Source organism: Sinocyclocheilus grahami, unplaced genomic scaffold (assembly GCF_001515645.1).
Source record: "Sinocyclocheilus grahami isolate Dianchi unplaced genomic scaffold, SAMN03320097.WGS_v1.1 scaffold537.1, whole genome shotgun sequence".
In the NCBI taxonomy this organism is placed as follows: domain Eukaryota; kingdom Metazoa; phylum Chordata; class Actinopteri; order Cypriniformes; family Cyprinidae; genus Sinocyclocheilus; species Sinocyclocheilus grahami.
Genome location: NW_015505716.1, coordinates 694,089 through 718,737, shown reverse-complemented (window position 1 = coordinate 718,737; position 24,649 = coordinate 694,089). Strand labels below are relative to the sequence as shown.

Here is a 24,649-nt window from a genome sequence, read left to right as displayed (position 1 = left end):
GGAATGGCAGGGGCAGAAACACAAAACTCACACTGACACTCACACACACACACACACACACACAGGTTTGTTTTTATGGTTTATGGGGACTCTCCATAGGCGTAATGGTTTTTATACTAAATCTGTGTCCTCATAAACCACATAAACATGCACACACACACACACACTAATAGCAGGCCCAGACAATAGGAGGACAGAATAAAGGTACACATGACCTAAAATGTCCACTCTTTTATTACCCCCGGGTCTGGACCCGAACATCCTGTATGTAATATAAATGTGTAGGGGGGGGTGTACAGTGAGTGGTCATTGAAAATGTGTTTTGATATATGTTCTTCACAGAAAATGAGCCAAGGCCAATGAGTCTGAGTTTGAAAAAATAATTAATAGTATCATTTTTCTTTTGATAACAAGTGAAAACGGGTCCCACAGACCAGAACACCATACAAGGGTTAAACGATAAAATCATTATTTTCAGTACAAAAATATTCAACTGTCGGTTTTATCAACGCAGAGTTCTAAGAACTTTACAGATCGGCTTTACAGTCGTGTATCTTATAGTGGAGAGATTTTTAATACTAATCAGGTCAACTTTTATCTGAGATGAACAGACAAATTGTATTTATGAAAAGGGAGAGAGGAAGGAAAAAAGATGTCGTAGGCTACTTCCCTCCGAGACATAGCCTACTCCAATCGTTATGGCTCTTTAAAGCTTGAGTTTAGAAATGAACCAAACACTTTTGTTTTCAATTGCCATGAGTCTCACTATGGTAATGAGCCAATTTTAAATAATTTCCTGTAAAACAGCATTCAATCTGACAAACATGACAAGCCTCCTAACAAGATCAAACCAGTATGCGTTTAGTGGGTAATAAATCAAAACCCAAATATCACTTGTTAATACGTTCCATTCATTTTCAGTATTGCTTGTTATGCAACTGAAAAAAATATTTTATTACATTATTAAATTAGAGATAACATGCCTCAGTTGGTAACAAAAAATATCTGTTAAAGTCAAGTTAGTGACATAAATTGGAATTCATTTTCTCTTTCCAATCTGCGCCAGCAAGCGCGCGTTGTCGTCCGCCTTTGCGCGCAGGTTCTTGGCTTTGGCAATGTTGAAGAGGATGTTCATTATGTTGGTGGGGACATCGAGGGAAAGAGTGACCTGGCTGCGTCGGTCGCTCTTCGTACTATTACGGTACAGTTTACTTCTGAGCTGCGTCTGGCTCAAGTATCTGTATTTGGACGCGGGTATTGTCCTCCTTTCGCGTGGCTCCTCGGAGGAAAGCGAGTGCGCTGATTTGTACAGGAGTTTTAGACTGTCCAGCAGGGAATTTGCTGGTTGCCCGTTATCATTCGTCTCAGAGAACACTTCATTGTTGCAAAGAAAGTTGGACACGGGGTCGTACGTTGGTAAGCAGAGGCTGGAAACCGGTGCGCAAAGAAGTGCCAGAGCGAGGAGGGTCCGCGCGAGCCACATCGTTTTGCCCTGTTGAACGGAGGCGCATCAGAATACATACAAGGCAAGTACTTAAATAAGGCTTTTAGATTTATATTTTCTGCGTAATGATAACTTTATTAATACTTTTTGTAAGAAAGTTTGTATAAAAATGGTCCTATGCACCTATAATACGAAGTAAATGTTCAACTAAAAGTTAAAATGGTCATTTTGGACTAACTCTCATGTTGTTCCAAATCTCTACTAAGTTTTTTTTCTTTTGTGCAACACAAAATGTGGTGTTAGCCTGTCGCAATTCACTTTAGCCTACATAATGCAATGGTGACAGAAGCTATCAGCCTCTAATATTCTTGTGTTCCATGAATAAAGTCACAGATTTGAAACAACCTCTGGGTAATTGTCACAAATGTTATTTTCCAGTAAATTATTCCCTTGAATCTAATGCAAAAGTACCTTACCTGCACTGTTTGAATTAGGAGAGTCTTCTGAAGTGAAGCACTGTTAGGTCAACCAGAACTTTTGGATCGTGAATCCAAAGTGTTATTAAAAAGGCAAGCAAGTCAACAACTCAGTGTCAACTTAATGTCGCATTGAATCATAAGAGTAATTTAGGGGAAATATTTCCCTGGCTGCTCATAATATCCGCTTGGACTGTTTGTCTATTGGATGTGCATTCATTTAGTATAAGCCCAATTACGCTGCAGTCGTACGCCAGCAATAACGTCATTTATTGGGATCCTCCCAGTAAAATGAGGCGGTGACTGAGGCGCTCCTGCACCCAAGGCGCGTTAACCGCCACCATATAGTCTACTTTGAGCTTAATATTTGAAGCCAGCCTGTTATTATATGAAATTATTTATTTGAGTTGTAAATTTCATCTGATTACTGCAGCCTATTAACTGTAGATTAACCAACTCGATCGCACGAAAAAACTTAACTGTTTTGTGAGGTGGCAAGTTTTCGTGTGAATTTGTATGAAAGAGTGCGATTTTTCGTTAAGCTCTACCCCTAAACCTAACAGTCAGTGTGGCATAAGCAAAGCAGATCATAGGACAATTCATGAATGGGGTCTTTTTTATGAATTCTTACAAATTAGCCACCAATTTGGCATTGTGCCACTGCCAAATATCAGCTTGCTGTGAGATGTGTTGGATTCATAGACTGTAAATAGCCTTTCTGTCAAAAGTAAAGCCAAAATGTCCAATACAATTGTTAAAATAAAATAAATACAATTGTTAAAATATGGTTTTATAATTTGGCAGGCAAGTTGAGAATGTACTGATTCATCCAATGGCATTCAGAACCATGGACAGCGCAGCACTTTATTTACATTGCATCTGTATTAAGCCATTTATAAGGGTCTGTTTTATTGTTTTCCCAGTTTTCAGGGTCATTGACCATATCTAATGCTTTGCAGTTCATGCTTATAAGTTTAATGAGTTTTCTTTCCACTTCCCTTTAATGATTGATTGCTTTGCTGTTAAGGGCTCAGAAGTTTGGAGACTTCATTAACTATCACCTTTATACCTTGTAAACATTGTGCATTGGGCTGGACGATAATATATTTATTCCACATGACGTTAAAGGAAGCTCATGAAACCTTTAAAACTACAGGCTACATTTTAAAGCAGGTGTAAAGAGCATCTGTTCTCTGTAGTGTACACAATGAAGTTCACTCAGGGATCCCCTTAGACACACTGTAAAGGGCGTCCTGCCTTCTGACTTGTATACCACAGTCTTGAAATTGGACTACGGCCTGCTACACGGGCCCCCTGCTGCTGGGACATATGTAAAAAGCGAGAAACCTCGGGATGCAACAGGGAGCAGCTTGGTTGGGGGATTATATAAGACAGAACAGAGTGAATGTCAAAGCTGTTAGGACGGGAAGATATGGAGGGGTAAAAATAACGAGGAAGGAAATACATACATTCACAAATGTGCACAAATAAGCCACCCACAAATGCAGCTAGTCTATGTGCTTCAAATACACACACACACACACACCTTCTCCGCCTGCCCCCAGGAGACACCGTCCAGACACGACTCGACAAACATTTCTGAAGAAAAGCCAATATGGCAGCATTTATGCACACCACAGGGCCAAGCTCAGAGAACACGGTCCAGAATCAGAGGTCACGATGTGAAAATGTTCTCACGCACACACCCCCCAACCCACAGGGAACTATAAAGCTCATTCAAAAATATATTCATTTCATTGTTTTATTTGTCTCACAAAAACAGTCAGATTAAGAACATTTTACAAACAGAACCATTAGTGCAAAATGATAAACCTCATGGTGGACAGGTTATAAACACATATTCGGTTATATTAATAGTGCATTTACTCTTAGAATCATGACCTTGGTTTATAAGCATCAAACTAATTATTTATTTTTCTTAAATAAAAACATGGCATATTTGTAAGAAATAACTACAATAGTGCAACAATGTGTAGTACTGTAGAAGTAAAATGCAAACATGATGTAGTATAATTTTTTTTCTGCTATATAAAGCTGTTATAAACTAATATACATATAGGATGGCATCATGGCAATGTACAAAAATAGTATTTTTTTGTGAGCTAGAATTCAGTTTAACTGTTAAAAATAGCAAATCTCTCCTCCTCAGGATCCAAAATCTGTAAATAGATAAGAAAATTGAATTAAAATAATTTTGATTAAAAAAATTTTCTTTAGCATCTTTCGAACAATCACCTCTGATCATTTATATTGGAACCTGAAGTCTGAATTCTGATTGGCTCTTTACCTCTCCTTCCCAGAATACATTGACTTTCACAGCCCTGTTTGGAGCTGAAGCGGTTCCTATTTCCTCCACAGCCACCATACACAAAAGGACGGCAGTCTCCTGAGACAGTGTAGTAGTACCAGAGCAGGACGTATTCAGTGCAGTGGCCCTCAGACATGGGTTCAAGGCACAGATCAGCGGCTAGGTCTGCATTTAATGGAGGCAGCATTATTTAATCAGTTTCAAGGGAGTATAAATTAATTCAAACTAAATTAATGTTTCAAAAAAATTTATTAAATCAATAAAATTATGAATAATTTAAAATATATAATATAATAATATAATCTAACAATGGTTCCACAGTGATGATTTGAATTTATCAGTGGATTAATTCTGCTCTTATCTGTCTGTTTCCGTTCCTTGTGTCTCATATTATGCTGTGGATGTGACAGAAATAGACTGTGGAAAAAAAAAAGAAGTGCATGAAATAATCTTGGCCATGTCTAATGCGTTGCACTTTTGGTGCCAGGACCATTACTGTGTACTTTTTGGACTACTTTCCCTGACATAAAACCAAAATTCCCATTGCAAACACTTTTTATTCAAGGACCAGGTTTAATTTGTGCAGAAAATCTGACTGTATCGCTTATGTGAGCAGTTTTTAGCTGTATTAACGGGTTAAAAGCACTTGGAGCAGCAGTCAGCAGAGGACGATGTTCTCCTCTTTTACTCCACACATACCTGAGTGGAGTTTGAGTGCACGTCTCTTTTCTCTCTGCTCTCCATCTCCCTCAGTACTGGCTCCTGAGTGCAACAGAAAAGCTTATATTAGATTTAGATTTTTCATTTAAAGGAATAGTTTGCCCAAATTTGCTCATCCTCAAGCCATCCAACATGTAAATGAGTTAGGTCAGATTTGGAGAAATGTAGCATTACATCACTTGCTCACCAATGGATTCTCTGCAGTGAATGGGTGCCGTCAGAATGAGAGTCCAAAACAGCTGATAATCACATCACAATAATCCACAAGTAATCCACACAACTCCAGTCCATCAGTTAATGTGACATGAAAAGATATGTGTTTGTTGTTAACAAATCCACCATGATAACACTTCCTCAACAGAGAAAAAGTATATTCTATGTTGTCTTCTCACATCAAAATCTACTGACATTATGGTTTTGGACTTGGTAAATGGTGCTTGGTTTCCTGTTTCAGACAAGACAACTTTTTTACTGGAGAAAGCAATATTATGGATAGAGGGCTCATATTTTAGCCAGAAGCAAAGGTTTGAAGCTATGCATGCAGCTTTTTGCTTCACAAGACATTAATTGATGGACTGTAGTCGTGTGGATTACTTGTGAATTATTGTGATGTTTTTATCAGCTGTTTGGCTCCCATTCTGACGGCACCCATTCACTGCAGAAGATTCATTTGTGAACAAGTCATGTAATGCTAAATTTCTCCAAATCTTTTCTGAAGAAGAAACAAAGTCATCTACATATTAGATGGCCTGAGGGTGGGTACATTTTCAGCAAATTTTCTATTCCTTTAACACCAAGTACATCAATATGCAGAGTCATTGCACAAACATAATCACATGTATGTGTTACAGGATAATATCTAGAAGTCATCCGGATGGGGTTTATTTCTTAATGATGGTATATTTTTCTGATATTACATAACTATTTACTGAATAAATTAAATAAACGGACATGAAATACTGATTTTAGTTGACATGAATAAATAAGAAGAAGACACCTGATTAACCTTTGCAGATCTCCAAGCAACACACAGACACAGTAGTGGCATTATATCCTAAATGAATCATTGTTTTTGAATGAATTGGTTGAATGAATGATTCAATGACTCGGCCAGTTGTCACCACCTACTGTATGCAATAACAATGTATCATTGAGAAAGAGCCTCTAAAAATTCTCACTACTAATCAACTAACTGACTGTCTGCACCATGCAAACACAGACAGATAAAAAAAAACAAAGTCCAGAACTAACTGTTGTATAATAAAGATCAATTGTTTGTGTAATGGAAACATTATCAGTCATCAGTGGTTTTCTTTTTCTTTATTACATTCTTTATTCTTTTTCCTTTATTTATTTTATGACATACTTAATTGATGATGAGAACCAGTGTTGCTAGGACTTGATTGCCTGAAAAGTCTATTCATTAATTATTTTTCTTCCATCCGAAGTGGACATCATATAATAATGTAGCCAACTAGATAACATGTACTATGTCTTTGTTCTTATTTTCATCGTTGAAATTAACATCAGGCTCCAATGAGCAACTACTTTATGGTTGGTGCTAAAACAAATAAACAGATTTTTCTTTTTTTGAAATGTGACTCAGTTGCTTAAAATAACACAGAGAAGTAGACCATGCAAAACCTTTGCGTATGACTTTTGCGTGTGATTTCCTGTTTTCCATCAGGGAAAGAAAAACTGAATGGTGTTTATGCATGACTGAACTTATGCATAAAGATGCCAGATCAGGACTAATGTTCATAAGACCCAGCAGAAGTTCATATGAACATAAAACTGATTATATAAAACTACAGTTCCCCCATCCAAACCCTTCCAGGCCCGAGGACAAACTATAGGGATGATATCATAAGAGAGAAACCATGTTATAACATATTGGTTCAAAGCAGGAATATACCTACTTGTAACGTTGCCATATGCTAATGTTGGCTCAGACTCTGAAACAGCAGGATGAACTGAAGTGGTCTCGTCCTCTGACTCTTCATCCCACACTTTGGGGTGGGTGAGCAAGAACGGAGAGGCAGAATCTGTTCTTCTCTCTTCCCTTAGGATACTCTCTTCATCTGGATCATTGGTGTTCACCATCAGGAGTATTTCCTTTCCTTTAGATAGAAATATGACCATGCTTTAGGCAAACGTCATTAGGCTAACATCATTAAGTCATTTAATTTCATTCAAATGGACAGTAATTCAATTATTAGATTTTTTTTAAACCAGAGAAGTCATTAGTTCAATAAAATTATTTTAAAAAGTCAATTTTTTTGTCAATTTAGTTTTCGTATTCATGAATGACTTCCGAACATGGAGTTCCTCACAGGTTTTCTTCGGTAAGAGAGACCATAAAAACACAACAGATGGTGGAACCCATTGGGTCATGAGGCCTTCACAACAGGGGCCTCCAAACACAAATACTGATAGACACAAATACACAAAAACACACACTTCTAACCACCCACGTACATGTGTTAATGAAGCTCTGTTATTCAGTCATAATTTCACTTCAATGGACTGCAGTACAGTGCACAACTGAATAGTTCTTTATGGAGGTAGAAGCCATATTTAATTGAACATGAACAGACAATCTATTCAGTGGGTTGTATTGTTGTATATCTTGACATTGTTTAGCTAACAGTCAGATCATATACAGTAAGACTGTATGCACTTCAAAAAATTATTTTGTTATTCAGTGTTTTTGTCTCGTTTCCAGTACAAATATCTAAACATTCTCTAATCAAGATACATTTACTTCAGAAGCAAAATTACTTAAATATTAGGTCTTATTTTCTTAAAAAAAAAAAAAATCAAAATGAAGTTTTGATAAAGTTTATTCTTAAAAACATCTGTCAGTGGGATAAGAAAACTTAAATTCAGAGGGAAAACGTTGTGTATATATCAAATATATTTATATATAATATAAATTATATGAATATAAATAAATATGTAATATATATATATATATATATATATATTATATATAAGAATATATATAAGCATTAACTTTATTCTTTTTTTTTTGCAGTGTGTCTATGTCCTCGCAGTTTTGTTTTGTTTTCATTTGCGGTAAATTCAATATGAAGTCCCTACTAAGGTCCATTGTGTGTTTAATATTTGCTCTTTGCAACTTGCATGCACACAAACTCACCACACTTCTCAACCACCTCCTTTGTCACAAGATCCTTCACTTCCTCCACCTGAACAAATGGGAAAATGTAAGTATTTAATCACATAGAAATCCTATCTGTAATCCATAAGGATATATATATGTGACAGAAATAGGGCATTGTCATCATACACTGAGTCCAGTCTCCCCTTTTTCTCCTTTCATGCCTGAGGTTCCCACTTCCCCCTGCATAGAGGATATGTATAACTTTAGACTGAGTATGTTTGTGAATAGATTAAGTCCTGACTGAGTGGAGGATACAATTATTTGTGTGTAGATGCCTTATTACATCCAGGCCTCCGAGGCCAGGAATTCCAGGAGGTCCCCGTTGACAGGCCTTTCCTCTGCCTCTCCTTCCCTTCTCTCCCTGGGATAGATAAAACAATCAAATCAAACAATGCTGGACAGGTAATAATGCATAGAAGCTGCACATCACCACGAAACAATCACTAACCCTGGACCAATCAGCTTTGAGCTTGAGGCTACACATAACCAAACCAATGGTTTACTTTATTTTCAACTGAAATAAATATAAGTTTAAAAATATACTGGATGTTTTAGTACAGAAAAGCACCAGAGTGATACTTTACAATAATGTTTAATTCATAAACTTTACTCACAGAAAATGCCTCATGTTTTAGGATTGTCTGCTGATTCTGTGCTGAAGTACAGCTCACCTTTACTAAAGAGACTCTGTGAGTGCAGCTTGCTGAACCCTCTCCATTCCTATCAACATCAAGAGATGCCTAATTGTGGCTAAAGGCGGCCTTAGCGCAGTGTTTAGTTTGATAGCTCAAATCTTCATCCCAGCAGAAATAGCTCCTACCCCCCGTCTCTCTATCTCTCTCTCATCCTGTCTTTCTTGGTTAATTAGGGCCTTGTCCTCCTCCACGGTTCCTCCACATGGGATTGAGTGAGATATGAAGATGGCCCTAATTACACTGGCTTGACTATTTATCCATCTATCTGTGAGGTCTGATGAATCACACAGAGGAATAATAAATTCAGCTCTGTTATCATGTAGATATTATTGTCTAAGTGTAGGTTGGTCATACCTTTGGTCCCACTTCACCTTTAGGTCCAACCGGACCAGGCCGACCCAGAGCCCCATTAGTTCCTGGTGCACCAGGAGATCCCTTAAACCCAGTGAAACCTGGGAAACCAGTCGCACCCTGCAGAAGAATGGGTTAAATAAATTATTTTGAAATGATTATATTTGACAGGGAAAGATTATTTAAGAGTTCATCCAAAAGTGAAAATTCTGCGATCATGCCCTCATCTACATATTTTCAAATTTGACACGATGATGCAAGCATGGTTTTCTAATGTCTATTGTGACATGATGATGTTTTTATTTTGTATTATTTATCTATAGTACTAATATTTTGAATTTGCATTTTTTTTTTTTTTGCATTTATTTACTTGCATCATTTATTTTATGCAAGTTTTGTTTTTATTTACAGTTGGTCATTTTTTTAGATGAAAAAAAATATATAGTTTAATTTTAGTTTCAATTTAATTCAGTTAAATTTTTGTTAATTTAAATTAACAAAAATGTTTTCAATAGTTTTTGTTTTTGTTAATGGTATAACCCTGCATGAAATGCAATTTAATATCTACATCTGAATGCAAGTCATTTGTAACAACATACATTTGGGTCTTGTCCTCACACAAATATCATATGACATCATTAGACTTTGAATATATGATTTTAGTTATATGGTCTACGTTTATGATACTTTTATGGTTTTAGTTTGTTTGGAGCTTCTGACTGAAATGTGCTTCTGTTGTATGGAAGAAATAGTGTGAATTAAAAAAAAAAACTCTTTATTTGTATTGCAGTTAAACTGGTTTAGAAGGATATGAAGATAAGTAAATGATGACTGAATTTGAATTTTTGGGTGAACTATTCCTTTTATTAAAAGATTTTGAAATAACACTGGTCCTATAATTTTTTACCTTCTCTCCTTTTTGTCCAGGAGCTCCATCAAGACCATTCAGACCACTATCACCTTTTTCTCCCTAAACATTAACAATAACAATTCATCTCATACTTGATGATGAGGTTATCAATATCTGTGTGTGTAAGTGACTCACCTTTCGTCCCGGGAGACCGTTAAGTCCTGGAATGCCAGGCCTGCCAGGGTCCCCAGAATCACCCTTGTGTTTTACAGTCAAAGGAAATGTTCTTAGTGGTTTATTTCTTTCAATTTTCAATTTAAGATGAAAATGGATCAAAAATACCTGTTCTCCGTCCAGTCCAGGACTCCCTATTCGACCAGGGAAACCTCTGAAGCCCTACAGAAAAATAAGTGTTGTGAAACAATGGTTACAGACAGATGAGAACACAAAAACTAAAGACAAGATTGACATTTCATACCTTTTCGCCTATAATTCCTGCATCTCCAGCTAAACCAGGCTCTCCTGTCTCACCCTGAACACACAAACCAATGAGTCAAGGTCCATGAATAGTGTGTTACTCAAAAAAAATTTTTATAAAATAAAAATGTAAAAAATAAAACAACTCACAGGAAAGTCTACTTAATTATTTAATCATTCATCTAAATAATGTAGTTAGTAAGAAAGGTTAATGGAACAGTGTTCTCCCTCTCAGGTACCACTGTTGCTCAGAGAAATTTCTTATTAATTAATATTTAATTCAGATGATTCATATTCTCACCTGATCTCCCTTTCGGCCCTGCAGGCCCACGTCTCCCTTATCACCTTTCTCACCATCCAATCCATGTTCTCCATTACGACCCTGTGACAAATCTCAGCCAATCAGTAATATTTAACAAAAGTTACAGCAGCAAAATGTCTAAAAGTATCAAAATCTCAAACATTTGTTTTGAAACTATTGCAACAAAGAGGAAATTGGCTACCTTTTCCCCATTGGCGCCTGGCTCCCCTGGATCTCCCTAAGAAAATAATTATACCTTCACTCCCAAAATTCATTTTCCACAGTAAAAACATTTACCGTGATATAACATGCCATATAAAACAATAAAATCTATACTAAAAAAAATGCAGTTTCAAGCAATATAGTGCATAAACTTCATAGTAGAGCTAATTTTGACCTTTTGTCCTACTGGACCACGTGCACCAAAAGGCCCCATGCCTCCTTTAGTACCAGCTTCTCCCTTCAGCCCCTGAAAATACATGAAACAAGTGTTATAAATTCACTTTTTCTACAGGTATAGAAAAACTGTTTAGAAAATACCTTTGCACCAGGTGGACCATCTTCACCCTTCTCTCCTTTATCTCCATCAAATCCTGGTAGCCCACGTTCACCCTGCCATGTAAAATTCAGACATACCTTGGTCTGTATCTGTCATTTATACAAACAAACAACTAAAAACTCAAACAGCTAACCTGTATTGTTGAGTTCGCATAGTCAAGTATGGCCTTTGTGGGAAACATTATAGTGAAATGACAAATTAAAATACAAAAATATCTCACTGGCTCTCCTTTCAGACCCTTATATCCTCTGGGTCCTGGCATGGAGAGAGGACTACCCTACAAAACCAGGAAACCAATATGGTAGTTGGTGAAAGAATCAAAATAAACACGATGCAGTTATCCAATCTACACTTATGCTGTCCTTACCTTGTCTCCTCTGTGACCAGTCACAGGTCAATTTATTATTTACTATTTAACACCGCAAAAACAAGCATGTCTTAACTTATTTTGTGCTTAACATGGCTATGATAGTTGCTAATTTGGTCTTGATAGATTGTGCTGGTCATTATGGAAGTGAGCTGTCTGCGTCTGTCTTCTTTCAATTGCACAATGTCAATACATCTTTTGCAGATCTTTCATCTACCATCAGCACTTTCATGGGATTGCGGTCTCACACAAATTGGCCCTGTTTAGTAAATCTGGCCCATGGTTTTAGAATTCATAATTTAATAACTTCAGCAAACAAACTAATATGCTATTACAGAAAAAAAAATGGTAACACTTTATTTCGATAGTCCACTTTAGACATTCTATTAACAGTAAGTAACTTTGCAACTACATGTCAACTAGCAGTTAATAGAGTATTAGTAGACTGTCTGCTTAATATCTTCTAACACTTTCTTTGTCAACTTATTCTACTAACCCTAAACCTACCCTAACAGTCTACTCTGAGAGTTAGTAGACATGTAGTTGCAAATTAATGATAATTAGTTGACATGTAGTTGACATGTAGTTACAAAGTTACTTATAGTTAGTAGAATGTCTAAAGTGGACTATCGAAATAAAGTGTAACCAAAAAAATTATACCTACAATCTGAAAGAGCAATTATCATAATATTACCCTGCGACCTGGGAGCCCAGGAATTCCTCTGTCTCCTGGTTCTCCTGGGATACTGTCTCCCTAGTGATAGCAGATTAAATGTTTCATGCATGTGTACATTTATGTTGTGGGGCATTTGAACCTAACCTGGTATCATTGAGCATAAACATTACATGCAATGACTTACCTTTTCACCATTAACCCCAGAGGGGCCATGAGGACCCTGTAAAATATCTTTTGCAGATCTTTCATCTACCATCAGCACTTTCATGGGATTGCGGTCTCACACAAATTGGCCCTGTTTAGTAAATCTGGCCCATGGTTTTAGAATTCATAATTTAATAACTTCAGCAAACAAACTAATATGCTATTACAGAAAGTGTAACCAAAAAAATTATACCTACAATCTGAAAGAGCAATTATCATAATATTACCCTGCGACCTGGGAGCCCAGGAATTCCTCTGTCTCCTGGTTCTCCTGGGATACTGTCTCCCTAGTGATAGCAGATGAAATGTTTCATGCATGTGTACATTTATGTTGTGGGGCATTTCAACCTAACCTGGTATCATTGAGCATAAACATTACATGCAATGACTTACCTTTTCACCATTAACCCCAGAGGGGCCATGAGGACCCTGTAAAAAGAACAGCAAGTTCTCAGTTTATTCTAGTTTTTCACTTTTCCCTCCAGAGTAAATGTAGTAAAATATAGAGTAAAATTCAGAAGCGGTACCTGCTGTCCAGGAGGACCAATTGCACCTGGAGTACCAGGTGAGCCATTCTTCCCTCGTCTCCCTCTATCACCCTTTAAAAGCAGGCAAACAAATGAAAAAGTCATTCATCCAAGTTCATTTTTTGTGTTTAAATCAACAAAGTCATTCAATAAGGTAACTACTCAACATTGAGAATGGGCTGACATTACCTTTCTACCTGGCTCTCCAGGGTCACCAGGCTGACCTCTGTGACCTGGTGACCCCGGGATGCCAGGGTTGCCACGAATACCCTGAATGCCCTGTGCTCCAGGTGGTCCTGGTTCTCCAGGCTCGCCCTAAGTACATAACATTCAAATGTTAGTTAGTTAAGCAATCTCTATTATTAACTGTGTTTGGGTTTATGTTGGTATCCTCTACTTTTTTGGATTGTACTTTATGGGAAGTTAAATTCACAGCATTGATAACGTACACAGCTTAATCAATCACCTTTTGTCCTGGTGGACCGGCCTGACCAATGGGCCCACGGTGACCAGTTCCAGGTTCTCCCTAAAAAAAAAAAAGAACACATAAACAGATCAAAGGAGGCTAAAGAAATATGGGATAAACAGTTATTGACACCAAGTTGAAAATGAATGTACCTTCTGGCCTTTTTCACCAATCTCCCCCTGCGCAAATTCACAAGTGATCAGCCACTAACAAACACAGTTTTTACAAGGCAAATAACAAAGAGAGTTTGGAAGTTCCCCATCGTTGCCACGAATACCCTGAATGCCCTGTGCTCCAGGTGGTCCTGGTTCTCCAGGCTCGCCCTAAGTACATAACATTCAAATGTTTGTTAGTTAAGCAATCTCTATTATTAACTGTGTTTGGGTTTATGTTGGTATCCTCTCCTTTTTTGGATTGTACTTTATGGGAAGTTAAATTCACAGCATTGATAACGTACACAGCTTAATCAATCACCTTTTGTCCTGGTGGACCGGCCTGACCAATGGGCCCACGGTGACCAGTTCCAGGTTCTCCCTAAAAAAAAAGGAACGCACAAACAGATCAAAGGCGGCTAAAGAAATATGGGATAAACAGTTATTGACACCAAGTTGAAAATGAGTGTACCTTCTGGCCTTTTTCACCAATCTCCCCCTGCGCAAATTCACAAGTGATCAGCCACTAACAAACACAGTTTTTACAAGGCAAATAACAAAGAGAGTTGGGAAGTTCCCCATAACTCATCTACATCTTGGATGGCCTGAGGGTGAGTACATTTTCAGTTTTGGGTCAACTATTCTTTTAAGTTCTATGGATTCCTCATTTTTTAGGTAGATTAAACTCACTCACATTTAGCTTCTTTTTGCCTTGTGCACCCGAGGTAGACCGCTAAAAGAAGATGCAATAACAAAATTTCACTTTGTTCCCTCCATTACATCATGCAATCACATCTGCAGCTCTCTAAGATGAGCTTATTCAATCATAAGCACTAAATATGTCGCTGTAATTCAATTTTCATCACCTTAGATCCTTGTTTGTAACGGTTTTGTCCTCCTGGTGTTCCAGGCATGTAGGCCTGCAGAAGACACACGTGGCCTTATTAAGATGCTTATTCTATGTGCAAATGAAATTCTACTGTCAAAACATTAGTTGGACAGTTATGAACAAAATTTTACCATGAACTCAGATGAAGGAGCACTTCTCTTCACTTTAGATCTTGCCTTTTCCAGGCCGCTATTGTGGGACAAGTTCACCTGTTTATACCCAAACAGTCTTATAAACAGGAGTTTCATGTACATTTACATTATCACTGCTTTACTGAACTAAAGTGTTAAATCAATCATTTTAATAGGCACCAAAACCTTATAATGTACAGATATGAAAAAAAATATGTCATTTTGAGATTTGCTAAAGATCGCATTAAACAGTGTTATTATATTACTCGTTTTTTTATTAACTGGTAACACTTGATAGCAGTATATCCGCTTCACGTCGTGCCTAACAACACACCCCTTAGCCGTTATAAATTCACTGTAAACCACGGCTTCTTGGGGCTTATTGCTTTATTAAATGATACTGATTAATTCAAATATTTAATATTGTTCAATAATTGATATGGTACCAATTTATTTTATCAATATAATTTAAAAATATCATGAAACAAACATGATTGTGAAAGAATTAAACACACATAACACAATAAAGACTCAGAAACAGGTTAAGACTGGTTTAGGAAGAACACATTTACTGACAGACATGCACAAACAGATTAAATATGAAAGAAAAGCAATATGCCATTGAATTTCACCAGTGAAAACAGGTAGCACATTATGTTACCCCAAATGAAAAAGTAAATATGCAGACACACAAAATACAATCTTTTTTTCAGTCTTATTAATAAATAAGGAACTGATGAACAAATCGATGTTGAATGAGCTGTCAGGGCAAATGATTTGATTCTCTATAAAAAAACAACTTAGAATAATGTCACGAACCATTCATGAGTGTTTTGTGTTGTCACTTTTATATGGATTATTGATGATTTAGCTTGTATTTGTTCAGTAAGTGTAAAAACAGCACATTACAAGATCTGTTCTTTATGTTTATACTGGGCTGATCTCTCCTCAAAGAGTGCTGGAGGTTCTTCTCAATCTATCAAAGGCACTGCAGCATACTGAACGCTAGTCGTGGTGGAGGCAGCATGGACGAAAGACATCATTCCCAAAGTAATGCCGGCCAGTCAGATCCTCCCCCTCTTTTACCCTTCACAGTTTCTACACACTTGAATGTCTCTCTTACAGAGTTTAGGGGAGCTCCTGTGTTAAGAAAATAAATATATTAAAGAAAACCTGTAGCTGATCTGTAAGAGCGACTATGAAGAACGTTTAATGTGTCATTCTGCTTTGCAAGTGCACAAACCAGAGCAATCATGACTGAAAATCAAGTGCAGTGCATGCTGGGATGCCAGTGTGTTACTTTTTATATTCTTGACATTTATACACTGAAGTTGGCTGTTTAAAATGCATTTGAACATTGTTTGCACTGGTGAAATTCACTGATGAAGTGAAGGCAATTATTTTGTCATGCAATAAAAAATTCAATTAAAAGACATTTTACAAAACAGATGCCAATTAAATGATTCAAACGATTTAATTAATCAGTTTCAATAAGCTAAAATATCCAACAGACATGCTAAAAGAAGGATTTCCAAAGCTCTAGTTAGTTCATGCTTCAAACTGAAGCCACATGCAAGTCTTGGCAAAAGAGGTGGAAGCCAGAAAGCAAAATCACAGACAAACTTTTACCTCCTCTCCAGTTTGTGTTGTATTTAGCACTGATATTAATGTGGTTTCACGCGGCTTCTGTAAAACACATAAAATTAGTTCATGTGTATTATATGCAGAACATGTAAACTGCTGAAACTAACACAGGGTCGAAGTACCTGCTCTGTGACTTTTGATGACAGCAGGGGACTCGCTGTAGTTGTGTGAACCATCTGAAGACACATTGAGAGGACATGTTAAAGTTAGCAAAAAAGAAATTATGAATGATTAAAAAAAACTGTTCAAAAATTTGGATCAGTAAAAGATTTTTAAAAGAAATTAATCATTTTATGATTAAAAAATGATTAGAAATGCTATTCTTTGGAACATTTCATTCAAAGAATCCTAATTAAAAATATACCTATGTTTTCACCATTGAGAGGACATGTTAAAGTTAGCAAAAAAGAAATTATGAATGATTAAAAAAAACTGTTCAAAAATTTGGATCAGTAAAAGATTTTTAAAAGAAATTAATCATTTTATGATTAAAAAATGATTAGAAATGCTATTCTTTTGAACATTTAATTCAAAGAATCCTAATTAAAAATATACCTATGTTTTCACAAAAAAATATTAAGCAGCACAAGTGTTTTCAACACTGATAATAGAAATGTTTCTTGAGCACCAAATCAGCATATTATAATTATTTCTGAAGGATCATGAAGACTGGAGTAATGGCTGCATATTTACCTGTAAGAGCGACCATGAAGCATTTTTAATGTTACATTCTGCATTGCAAGGGCACAAACCAGAGGAATCATGACTGAAAATCAAGTGCAGTGCATGCTGGGATGCCAGTGTGTTACTTTCATGATGATGTTTCATTAGTTATTCTTTTCATGTTCTTGAAACATACACTTTATATTAATACACTGATGTTGACTGTTTAAAATGAATTTGAACTTGCGCAAAATATTGTTTGCACTGGTGAAATTCACTGATAAAGACAAATATTTTGTCATGCAAAATTTTTTTTCGAATAATTTCTAAAGAATCACATGACATTGAAGACTGGAAGTAATTGAAGTAATGACTGCCGATGCCATCACAGAAATAAATTACATTTTGAAATATAGTAAAATAGAAATCAGTTATTATAATATTTTACAATAAAAATGCAGCTTTGGTAAGCATAACCTTTTTTTTTCAAAAACATCAAAAAGTCTTATCAACTCCAAACTGTTGGTAGTGTATATTCTTACCAGTGTAATCTCCTCTGGAGACTGTGTAATCGGAGAAGTTGTTTCATCCTGTGTAAATGTTAAATTTTTTTGAATAGCATTTATAGCATCTTACTAAACATAACCATTTAAAATTATTAGTAATATTAAAAAGAAAGGTTTACACTCTTACCTCATTTTCTTGTGTGTATATAGCAGTTGTTGCTGAGTATTTTACCTGAGGACAGAATCATGACTGAAAATCAAGTGCAGTGCATGCTGGGATGCCAGTGTGTTACTTTCACGATGATGTTTCATTAGTTATTCTTTTCATGTTCTTGAAACATACACTTTATATTAATACACTGATGTTGACTGTTTAAAATGAATTTGAACATGCACAAAATATTGTTTGCACTGGTGAAATTCACTGATAAAGGCAAATATTTTGTCAAGCAAAAAAAAATTTAGAATAATTTCTAAAGAATCACATGACATTGAAGACTGGAAGTAATTGAAGTAATGACTGCCGATGCCATCACAGAAATAAATTACATTTTGAAATATAGTAAAATAGAAATCAGTTATTATAATATTTTACAATAAAAATGCAGCTTTGGTAAGCATAACATTTTTTTTTCAAAAACATCAAAAAGTCTTATCAAACTGTTGGTAGTGTATATTCTTACCAGTGTAATCTCCTCTGGAGACTGTGTAATCGGAGAAGTTGTTTCATCCTGTGTAAATGTTACATTTTTTTTAATAGGATTTATAGCATCTTACTAAACATAACCATTTAAAATTATTAGTAATATTAAAAAGAAAGGTTTACACTCTTACCTCATTTTCTTGTGTGTATATAGCAGTTGTTGCTGAGTATTTTACCTGAGGACAAAACAAGAGTTCCAACAGAAAAAACAACAACTTCAGCTCAGTGCTATAATATATTGTACAACCATATTGTACCATATTGTATTGTACCTCCTCCCCTTCGCCCTCCTCCTCTCGAGAGGGAAAGGGCTCTTCTGTGGGCAGCTCGTCCTAACATGATACGAACAAAACATTCAAAAATCGATGCAAAAAGTTCATGAAAAAAATGGCTTCAGTGTGTAAAAAATTCCCTAAACTGAAAGCAAGTGATGAGAGATTATAAGAAGAATTACTCAACATTAATTAGAAACTTTGTGATTACTGTTTCTTCTTTTGGCTGTGGAGTGGGAGTACTATATTAAGGCCCTGTTAAGTGTGACGTGAACGATGTGATTGGACTCTCCGGTGTGGGTGTGAGGGAGGGAGATATGAGGTAAACTCAGGTGATTAGCGTAGGTTGACATGTCGGTTCTCATTCAGTTCATTATAAATGTGTCAACACATTATAGACAAAATCTGATTATGAATCACATCGGTGTATTTGCCATCATACATTAAATTTCACAGTAGGATCATGTGACAGACTTACCTCATATTCATATTCCTCATCGTCATATGATGCTTCCTCAACCTCCTCTTCCATGTTGTCTTGATCTTCCTGTAATTTACAGTGGTAAGAAAAATTATTTCTGCCTTCTAATGATCAAGCATTATTAGACAGAAGCTAAAAAGATTTGTTTTGACACTAATGTTTCCACAGAGAACAAACACACATGTAAAAGTGTCAGTGAGAATAGATTGAAAACACATTAGAGACATGATTTACAGACTAAAATAAATAACAATATTGGTAAACTTGATTTATGGAGAATTTTAAGTGGTTATAATTCACCCAAAATTAAAATTCCATTAAAGTCAAACAGGTTGAAGGTGAGAAAATGGTGACAGAATATTCATTCATTCTTTGTACTTTTAGGGGGAGTATAATGACTGTGATTAATGAAATCTGCAGCATATTCGTTGGATTAATTATACATTATGATTATGGGTAAAAACAGGTGCATTTAATGTTTGTTTATAAATCATTTAGGGTTTATGCTTTTTTTGTATGAAGTACTTTATAATATAATAACTCTAGTACATCAGAATATTTAAGTAATCACACAAATAAAGTTCAATGTAATAGTCAAAAAGTTCACATTTAGTCACTATTAAGCTCCCTTGAATATGAATGATGTGTGAATGTCAGGTTAGGTGCGATGATGAAACATTTACCAAACGTTTCCTTTGTCGTTTTTGACGTCCTTTATTTCCTTTGCCCTGGTTGAGAGTTTAGCAGTTGAGAAGCATCATAATTTATGAGAAGGCTTTAAATAACACTCATTAGAAATATTTAGAGACATTTAGGAAGTTAGTGGCCATGACATTTAATGACATTTAATATTTAATTGCAATGTTCAGTTCTAATTATGTCTGGTTAGGTTTTTATTATTACTGCACAGATTAAAATTTTCACCAGGATTAAGACATTTGTCTATTTAATAGCCAAAACCAGCTTATGGCTAATTTGACTCTTTATTAATTGATATTCTGTTAATTTACAGTAAGTACAACACAGAACCGAGACTGAAACTCATCTATATAACAGAGCGAGATCAGTGTACCTTTCCCTTCTCTCTGCTTTTCTTCTTCTCTCCAGATGTTTTCTTCCCCGTGTCCTCGTGGCTGTGGAAAACTGTCTCCATACTTACCTCTACCTTCCCAGAGACCAACTGTGAAAAAGGTTTTATTTTTTTTAAACTTGTTTTTAAAGTAGCCAATAAATGGAATTATGTTCAAATGAATCTGAAAAAAGACAAGTGATGCGGTGAAGTTTTGAATTTTTATATATAAACTACATTAAAAACTCACTTTAATGAGTTCAATACAATAAATAACATTAAATATCACTAGTAAGCATACCCTCTCAGAGGAAGTGTTGGTTTGGAGAAATTTCAAAGGTGTAACATCACTGAAGTTGGTCTCCACAAGTTTCTTTTCTTCAACATCTACCAACTTGTCTTTGCTTTGACTCTGGTTGGCCTTTTTGTGAATAGTAGAGATGTTCGAAAGGATAGGACCCACTTCTTTTTCTACAACAGGCTTCTTAAAATACAAGACAAGGCACCAAAGCCACATTAAAAAACAATGGCAACTGTATTGCTTACATTAAATGTAGATAACACTATATCAGAACAAATCAGCCAAGTATATCTGAAAATAACTGAATAAAGTATGTTGATATTTGGTTACAAATGGATTATGAATAATGGTGCTGTAATTACTGATACAGGAATGAATGCATGCTTACAGGACTGGGCTCAGGCATCTGCCCCTCTTCAAGATCAGTCTCTTCCTCAGCCAAATCTGTATCAGGTAATGACTCTTGTGGGTGACTGTACTTTACTGAGCTCTGTGGATTAGAAAGAGGAGCAAGAACATTATTGCTAATAGTGGGTATTTATCATAAACAGAAAAAAACCCCAACATAAAACTCACGGTGTATTCAGTGATGACGTTTGAGTCCGGCTCCTGTCTGTCTCCTTTCACTCTTCTGCTGGTGCTGATCTCATGAAGAAGCTCCTCCATTCCATCCTGAAGCAGCCTGTCAATCAAGGCCTTCAGCAGCGAGAGCTATGAAAGTGTGTTTTTTTAATTGCAAATTTTTATTGTGGTAATATGTTTTATTGTAGTGTAACATCAATGCAATTCAAATTTGTTACAATACATATAAATATAGAATTCATATGAGATGACAATAAAATGGTTAGTAATGTAGCAATTACTTTTATAAACAAGCAAAAAGCTCTTGTACACAGTTCACACTATATCCTGATGGTAAATTTAAAATTATTTTATGATTTTCATTTGTTAGTGAGTACATTTTCATTTCAAAACAAAAAAAGTCATTTAAATTATGTTATGGATGTAATGGATGCAGCCTTAATTGTGAATTTTGCCATTGTCATGTTCCAAATGTATATTTATATTTATAAAGTGTGTTTTAGTATTAATATGAAATATTAACATTTCATATGAATAAAAATAGTGCATGTAACTAATATTAAATATTAAAGCTCAATATCTAAGCAAAATTGAAGTGAAAGTTAATCTTTTTATGTTTTTTAACATTCAGAATTCTGATATCAGTAAAAATATATAGTCATTCAATTTGGCTTCAAATATTTAAATAAATAAAACCTTTCATTCAAGTCATTCCATTGCATAGTGTTGCCTGAAGGATACAAAGTAACCCTCCTCCTCATTTAAAAAAATAATCATGTTTGAAGTAAGAAAATCAAACATTATGCCTTCAGAACTCCTGCTGGGTTAACACAAACTTTTTAAAAACACAGCACACTTACTTTAATACCATATGAATCAAACAAGCCTTCAATGTCCTGAAATAGAACATAACAATATGTTTACACCACCAAAGATCAATTTTGTAATGAAGTAAATTATGTATAGGCATTGAGTAACCATGCAAACCTTCATTTCAACAGCTCTCCCCGGTGGGCCAGCATCACCCTGTTAAATAATACAGTGCCAACTATCATCGCTTCTGCAGCATAGATTTATGGAGATATCTTGTGCAGTCAATAAGATGTAGAAAGCTTTGATACCTTCTCTCCTTTCAACCCCATGTCTCCTTTCTCTCCCTGCCAACCAAAGGAGAAAAATTACATATCGTCTGAGAAGCGTTTAATTTCTTCAAGGATTTTTGGTTAGCTATACTTTACCTTCATCCCAGGAGGACCCTACAAACACAGAAACATACATACACGCACATAAGAACTGAAAGTCAGTGCAATATAAATGCATGAAAAACATGAAAGCCCAGCCTTTTTATGTTGATTATTTGAAAAGAAGCTTGTATTCACAATGCTATCAAAATGACACTCACCACCGCACCCGGGGGTCCCATTGGTATGGGAAATGCCTTTTTAATGTCCTCAATCGACATACCCTGAGAACAAACACAAATGTAATTTAACAACAGTAATGGTTGCAAGTAAAGTTTGTCTAAGCTCAAAAAACAAAGAAAAAATAATTACATCTTGGAGGACAATGGGAGGACCTGGCAAGCCTGGAGATCCTGGCTCTCCTTTTTGACCTTCATTTCCCTAAGCAGTTAAAATGGCAAAAATAAAGAATAATGGGCATAATGGATATAAACAAACCATTTGATTGTACCATAGTTAAAATTGCATTTAAAGAAAGTATTGTTGCATTATGATGTGTCTGATTTTGGATTATCTTACATTTGCACCAGGTTCACCTTTTTCACCCTATGCATTAAAATAAGAAACTATGTTAGCCAAGTAGATTTCAGCTGAAAGGAATAGTTTAATTAAAAAAAATTATCAAAATTTACTCATCTGTAGGCCATACATGTATTCGTTTCTTTATCTGAACAGATTTGTAGAAATTTAGCATTACATCACTTGCTCACCAATGTATACTCTGCAGTGAATGGGTGCCGTCAGAATGAGCTGATTAAAAATTGCAATAATCCACAAGCAATCCACATGACTTCAATTAACGCCTTGTGAAGTGAAAAGCTAAAATATTAGTCTTCTATCCATAATATTGCTTTCTCCAGTGAAAAAGTTGTCTTGTCTGAATCAGGAGAGAAATATGGGCAGATCAAGCACTGTTTACAAGTGAAAACAGTCCAAAACAGTTTTACACAAATATGAATATGGATTTTGATGTGAGAGAACAACAGGGGAAAAAGGACTTTTTCAAGAATTATTATGGTCTGGTATATAAATAATAATGGATTTAATAAACATTCAGCTTTTGCAGAGGATCCACTGGTGACAAAGTGATGTAATGTTAAATTTCACAAAATCTGTTCTGATGAAGAAACAAACTCATCTACATCTTGGATGGCCTGAGGGTGAGTAAATTTTGATCAGATTTTCATTTGTGGGTGAACTAAACGTTTAAATATAATAGATTTGTAGTTCATATAAGTCTGTTGTCCCACCTTTGTCCCATCATCACCCTTTGGTCCTTGATCTCCCTGGAGAAGAAAAAACAGTGGTTTGTTTTTTATAAAAAGTTCAAAAGCATTTAGAACTACAATAATATATTAAACTTACATCTTTTCCAGCTGCTCCACGTTTCCCATCAACACCAGGTTTACCCTACAAGAGAAGAGAACAGAAGTTAGGAAAAAGGAAGAAATTATAGAGATTTTATGGTTTATATCTGCTGTAAATGTTACTATACTCACAGGTGTCCCAGGTAAACCAGGCATACCAGTAATCCCAGCACGTCCAGGATCTCCTTTCTCACCTGTCTGTTAAACACAAACACACACACACGAATGCACATAAAACCCTGAAAAGTGCAGCATTAACTCCAGTCACTCTAATTATGATAATAATCTGTCCTTCAAGAACTAAACATAACCTTTAGGAAAGTGCATATAATTGTTGGATTTTTAAAACATATTTTAGTTGTAAATTCTTTTATTTTCACCTGACATTAAGCTAAATCATAAATCAAAGGTGTTCTACAGACTCATTAGCAGACATCGTGTAGACATTTGATGCACTTTAAGAATGTTCACCGGTCACACACCCTGCAATTCAGTTAATGTCACTGAAATTTAAATCATGAATCATATGCTAAATTATCACAAAATAGCTTTTATTAGGTCTACTCACTGGACTTGGGTCCCCTTTCTGTCCTGGTTCACCCTGTGTACACACAAAAACACTGAAAATTATAACTTAAAACAATTACAATAGCACATATGAAGAGAACGATTAGCTATCACCATAATTTAGAAAAGTTCTACAGATTAAAATTTAAACAAAATAGTCAAACCTTAGATCCAGGCCTTCCTGGTAAACCATCCACACCATCTCTTCCTTTACTAGATCCAGGCTAGAAGAGAAAGAAAACTGAGCTACATTATATAATATATAATGTGTTTAAGTTTTCTTCCAATTATTAAAAGGCATGTCATCTGAACACTGACAAAAATATGCACACAAAAAAAATATTCTCAAATTAATAAAGGTGGACATGACTTTATAGTGGCTCACCAGGGAATTCCCAGGAGGTCCTGGTTTACCTTCAGGACCCTAAGGGAGAATAAAAACAACCCATATCATT

General features: G+C 35.6%; 2 protein-coding genes and 1 long non-coding RNA gene across 3 annotated transcripts in view; all 3 read right to left on the bottom strand.

Annotated features, from left to right (window-relative positions):
* Positions 1–1,039: 1,039 nt before the first annotated feature.
* LOC107555541 (urocortin-3-like) lies at positions 1,040–1,483 on the bottom strand. The gene has a single exon (XM_016238365.1). It carries the CDS (start codon positions 1,481–1,483, stop codon positions 1,040–1,042), a length of 444 nt encoding a protein of 147 aa, XP_016093851.1.
* A 2,460-nt stretch (positions 1,484–3,943) lies between these two features.
* The window catches only part of LOC107555540 (collagen alpha-1(VII) chain-like), a 61,079-nt gene continuing 40,373 nt past the window's right edge, over positions 3,944–24,649 (bottom strand). Inside the window, exons 50-104 of the mRNA XM_016238364.1 lie at positions 24,580–24,618; positions 24,359–24,418; positions 24,196–24,228; positions 23,760–23,825; positions 23,626–23,670; positions 23,511–23,546; positions 22,780–22,806; positions 22,573–22,641; positions 22,422–22,484; positions 22,258–22,275; positions 22,141–22,176; positions 22,007–22,045; positions 21,880–21,915; positions 21,014–21,148; positions 20,826–20,927; positions 20,438–20,620; positions 20,140–20,247; positions 19,751–19,795; positions 19,065–19,133; positions 18,587–18,646; positions 18,446–18,490; positions 18,295–18,342; positions 16,565–16,618; positions 16,428–16,484; positions 14,799–14,876; positions 14,645–14,698; positions 14,473–14,511; positions 14,251–14,304; positions 14,101–14,160; positions 13,779–13,832; positions 13,627–13,686; positions 13,350–13,475; positions 13,161–13,232; positions 13,027–13,062; positions 12,861–12,920; positions 12,614–12,649; positions 12,448–12,507; positions 11,754–11,780; positions 11,607–11,663; positions 11,368–11,439; positions 11,225–11,296; positions 11,030–11,065; positions 10,828–10,908; positions 10,528–10,581; positions 10,392–10,445; positions 10,245–10,307; positions 10,107–10,169; positions 9,203–9,319; positions 8,437–8,514; positions 8,280–8,333; positions 8,130–8,178; positions 6,889–7,089; positions 4,949–5,011; positions 4,229–4,414; positions 3,944–4,100 (exon numbers count right to left, since the gene is read on the bottom strand). Coding sequence (XP_016093850.1) covers positions 4,087–4,100; positions 4,229–4,414; positions 4,949–5,011; positions 6,889–7,089; positions 8,130–8,178; positions 8,280–8,333; positions 8,437–8,514; positions 9,203–9,319; positions 10,107–10,169; positions 10,245–10,307; positions 10,392–10,445; positions 10,528–10,581; positions 10,828–10,908; positions 11,030–11,065; positions 11,225–11,296; positions 11,368–11,439; positions 11,607–11,663; positions 11,754–11,780; positions 12,448–12,507; positions 12,614–12,649; positions 12,861–12,920; positions 13,027–13,062; positions 13,161–13,232; positions 13,350–13,475; positions 13,627–13,686; positions 13,779–13,832; positions 14,101–14,160; positions 14,251–14,304; positions 14,473–14,511; positions 14,645–14,698; positions 14,799–14,876; positions 16,428–16,484; positions 16,565–16,618; positions 18,295–18,342; positions 18,446–18,490; positions 18,587–18,646; positions 19,065–19,133; positions 19,751–19,795; positions 20,140–20,247; positions 20,438–20,620; positions 20,826–20,927; positions 21,014–21,148; positions 21,880–21,915; positions 22,007–22,045; positions 22,141–22,176; positions 22,258–22,275; positions 22,422–22,484; positions 22,573–22,641; positions 22,780–22,806; positions 23,511–23,546; positions 23,626–23,670; positions 23,760–23,825; positions 24,196–24,228; positions 24,359–24,418; positions 24,580–24,618 — 3,603 coding nt within the window. The 3' untranslated portion in view covers positions 3,944–4,086. The remainder of the gene's footprint in view (positions 4,101–4,228; positions 4,415–4,948; positions 5,012–6,888; positions 7,090–8,129; positions 8,179–8,279; positions 8,334–8,436; positions 8,515–9,202; positions 9,320–10,106; positions 10,170–10,244; positions 10,308–10,391; positions 10,446–10,527; positions 10,582–10,827; positions 10,909–11,029; positions 11,066–11,224; positions 11,297–11,367; positions 11,440–11,606; positions 11,664–11,753; positions 11,781–12,447; positions 12,508–12,613; positions 12,650–12,860; positions 12,921–13,026; positions 13,063–13,160; positions 13,233–13,349; positions 13,476–13,626; positions 13,687–13,778; positions 13,833–14,100; positions 14,161–14,250; positions 14,305–14,472; positions 14,512–14,644; positions 14,699–14,798; positions 14,877–16,427; positions 16,485–16,564; positions 16,619–18,294; positions 18,343–18,445; positions 18,491–18,586; positions 18,647–19,064; positions 19,134–19,750; positions 19,796–20,139; positions 20,248–20,437; positions 20,621–20,825; positions 20,928–21,013; positions 21,149–21,879; positions 21,916–22,006; positions 22,046–22,140; positions 22,177–22,257; positions 22,276–22,421; positions 22,485–22,572; positions 22,642–22,779; positions 22,807–23,510; positions 23,547–23,625; positions 23,671–23,759; positions 23,826–24,195; positions 24,229–24,358; positions 24,419–24,579; positions 24,619–24,649) is intronic.
* LOC107555553 (uncharacterized) lies at positions 13,890–14,322 on the bottom strand. Its single transcript, XR_001605176.1, has 3 exons — positions 14,251–14,322; positions 14,101–14,160; positions 13,890–13,949 (listed from the first exon to the last, which is right to left on the bottom strand). It is a non-coding gene; the product is annotated as an uncharacterized lncRNA (long non-coding RNA).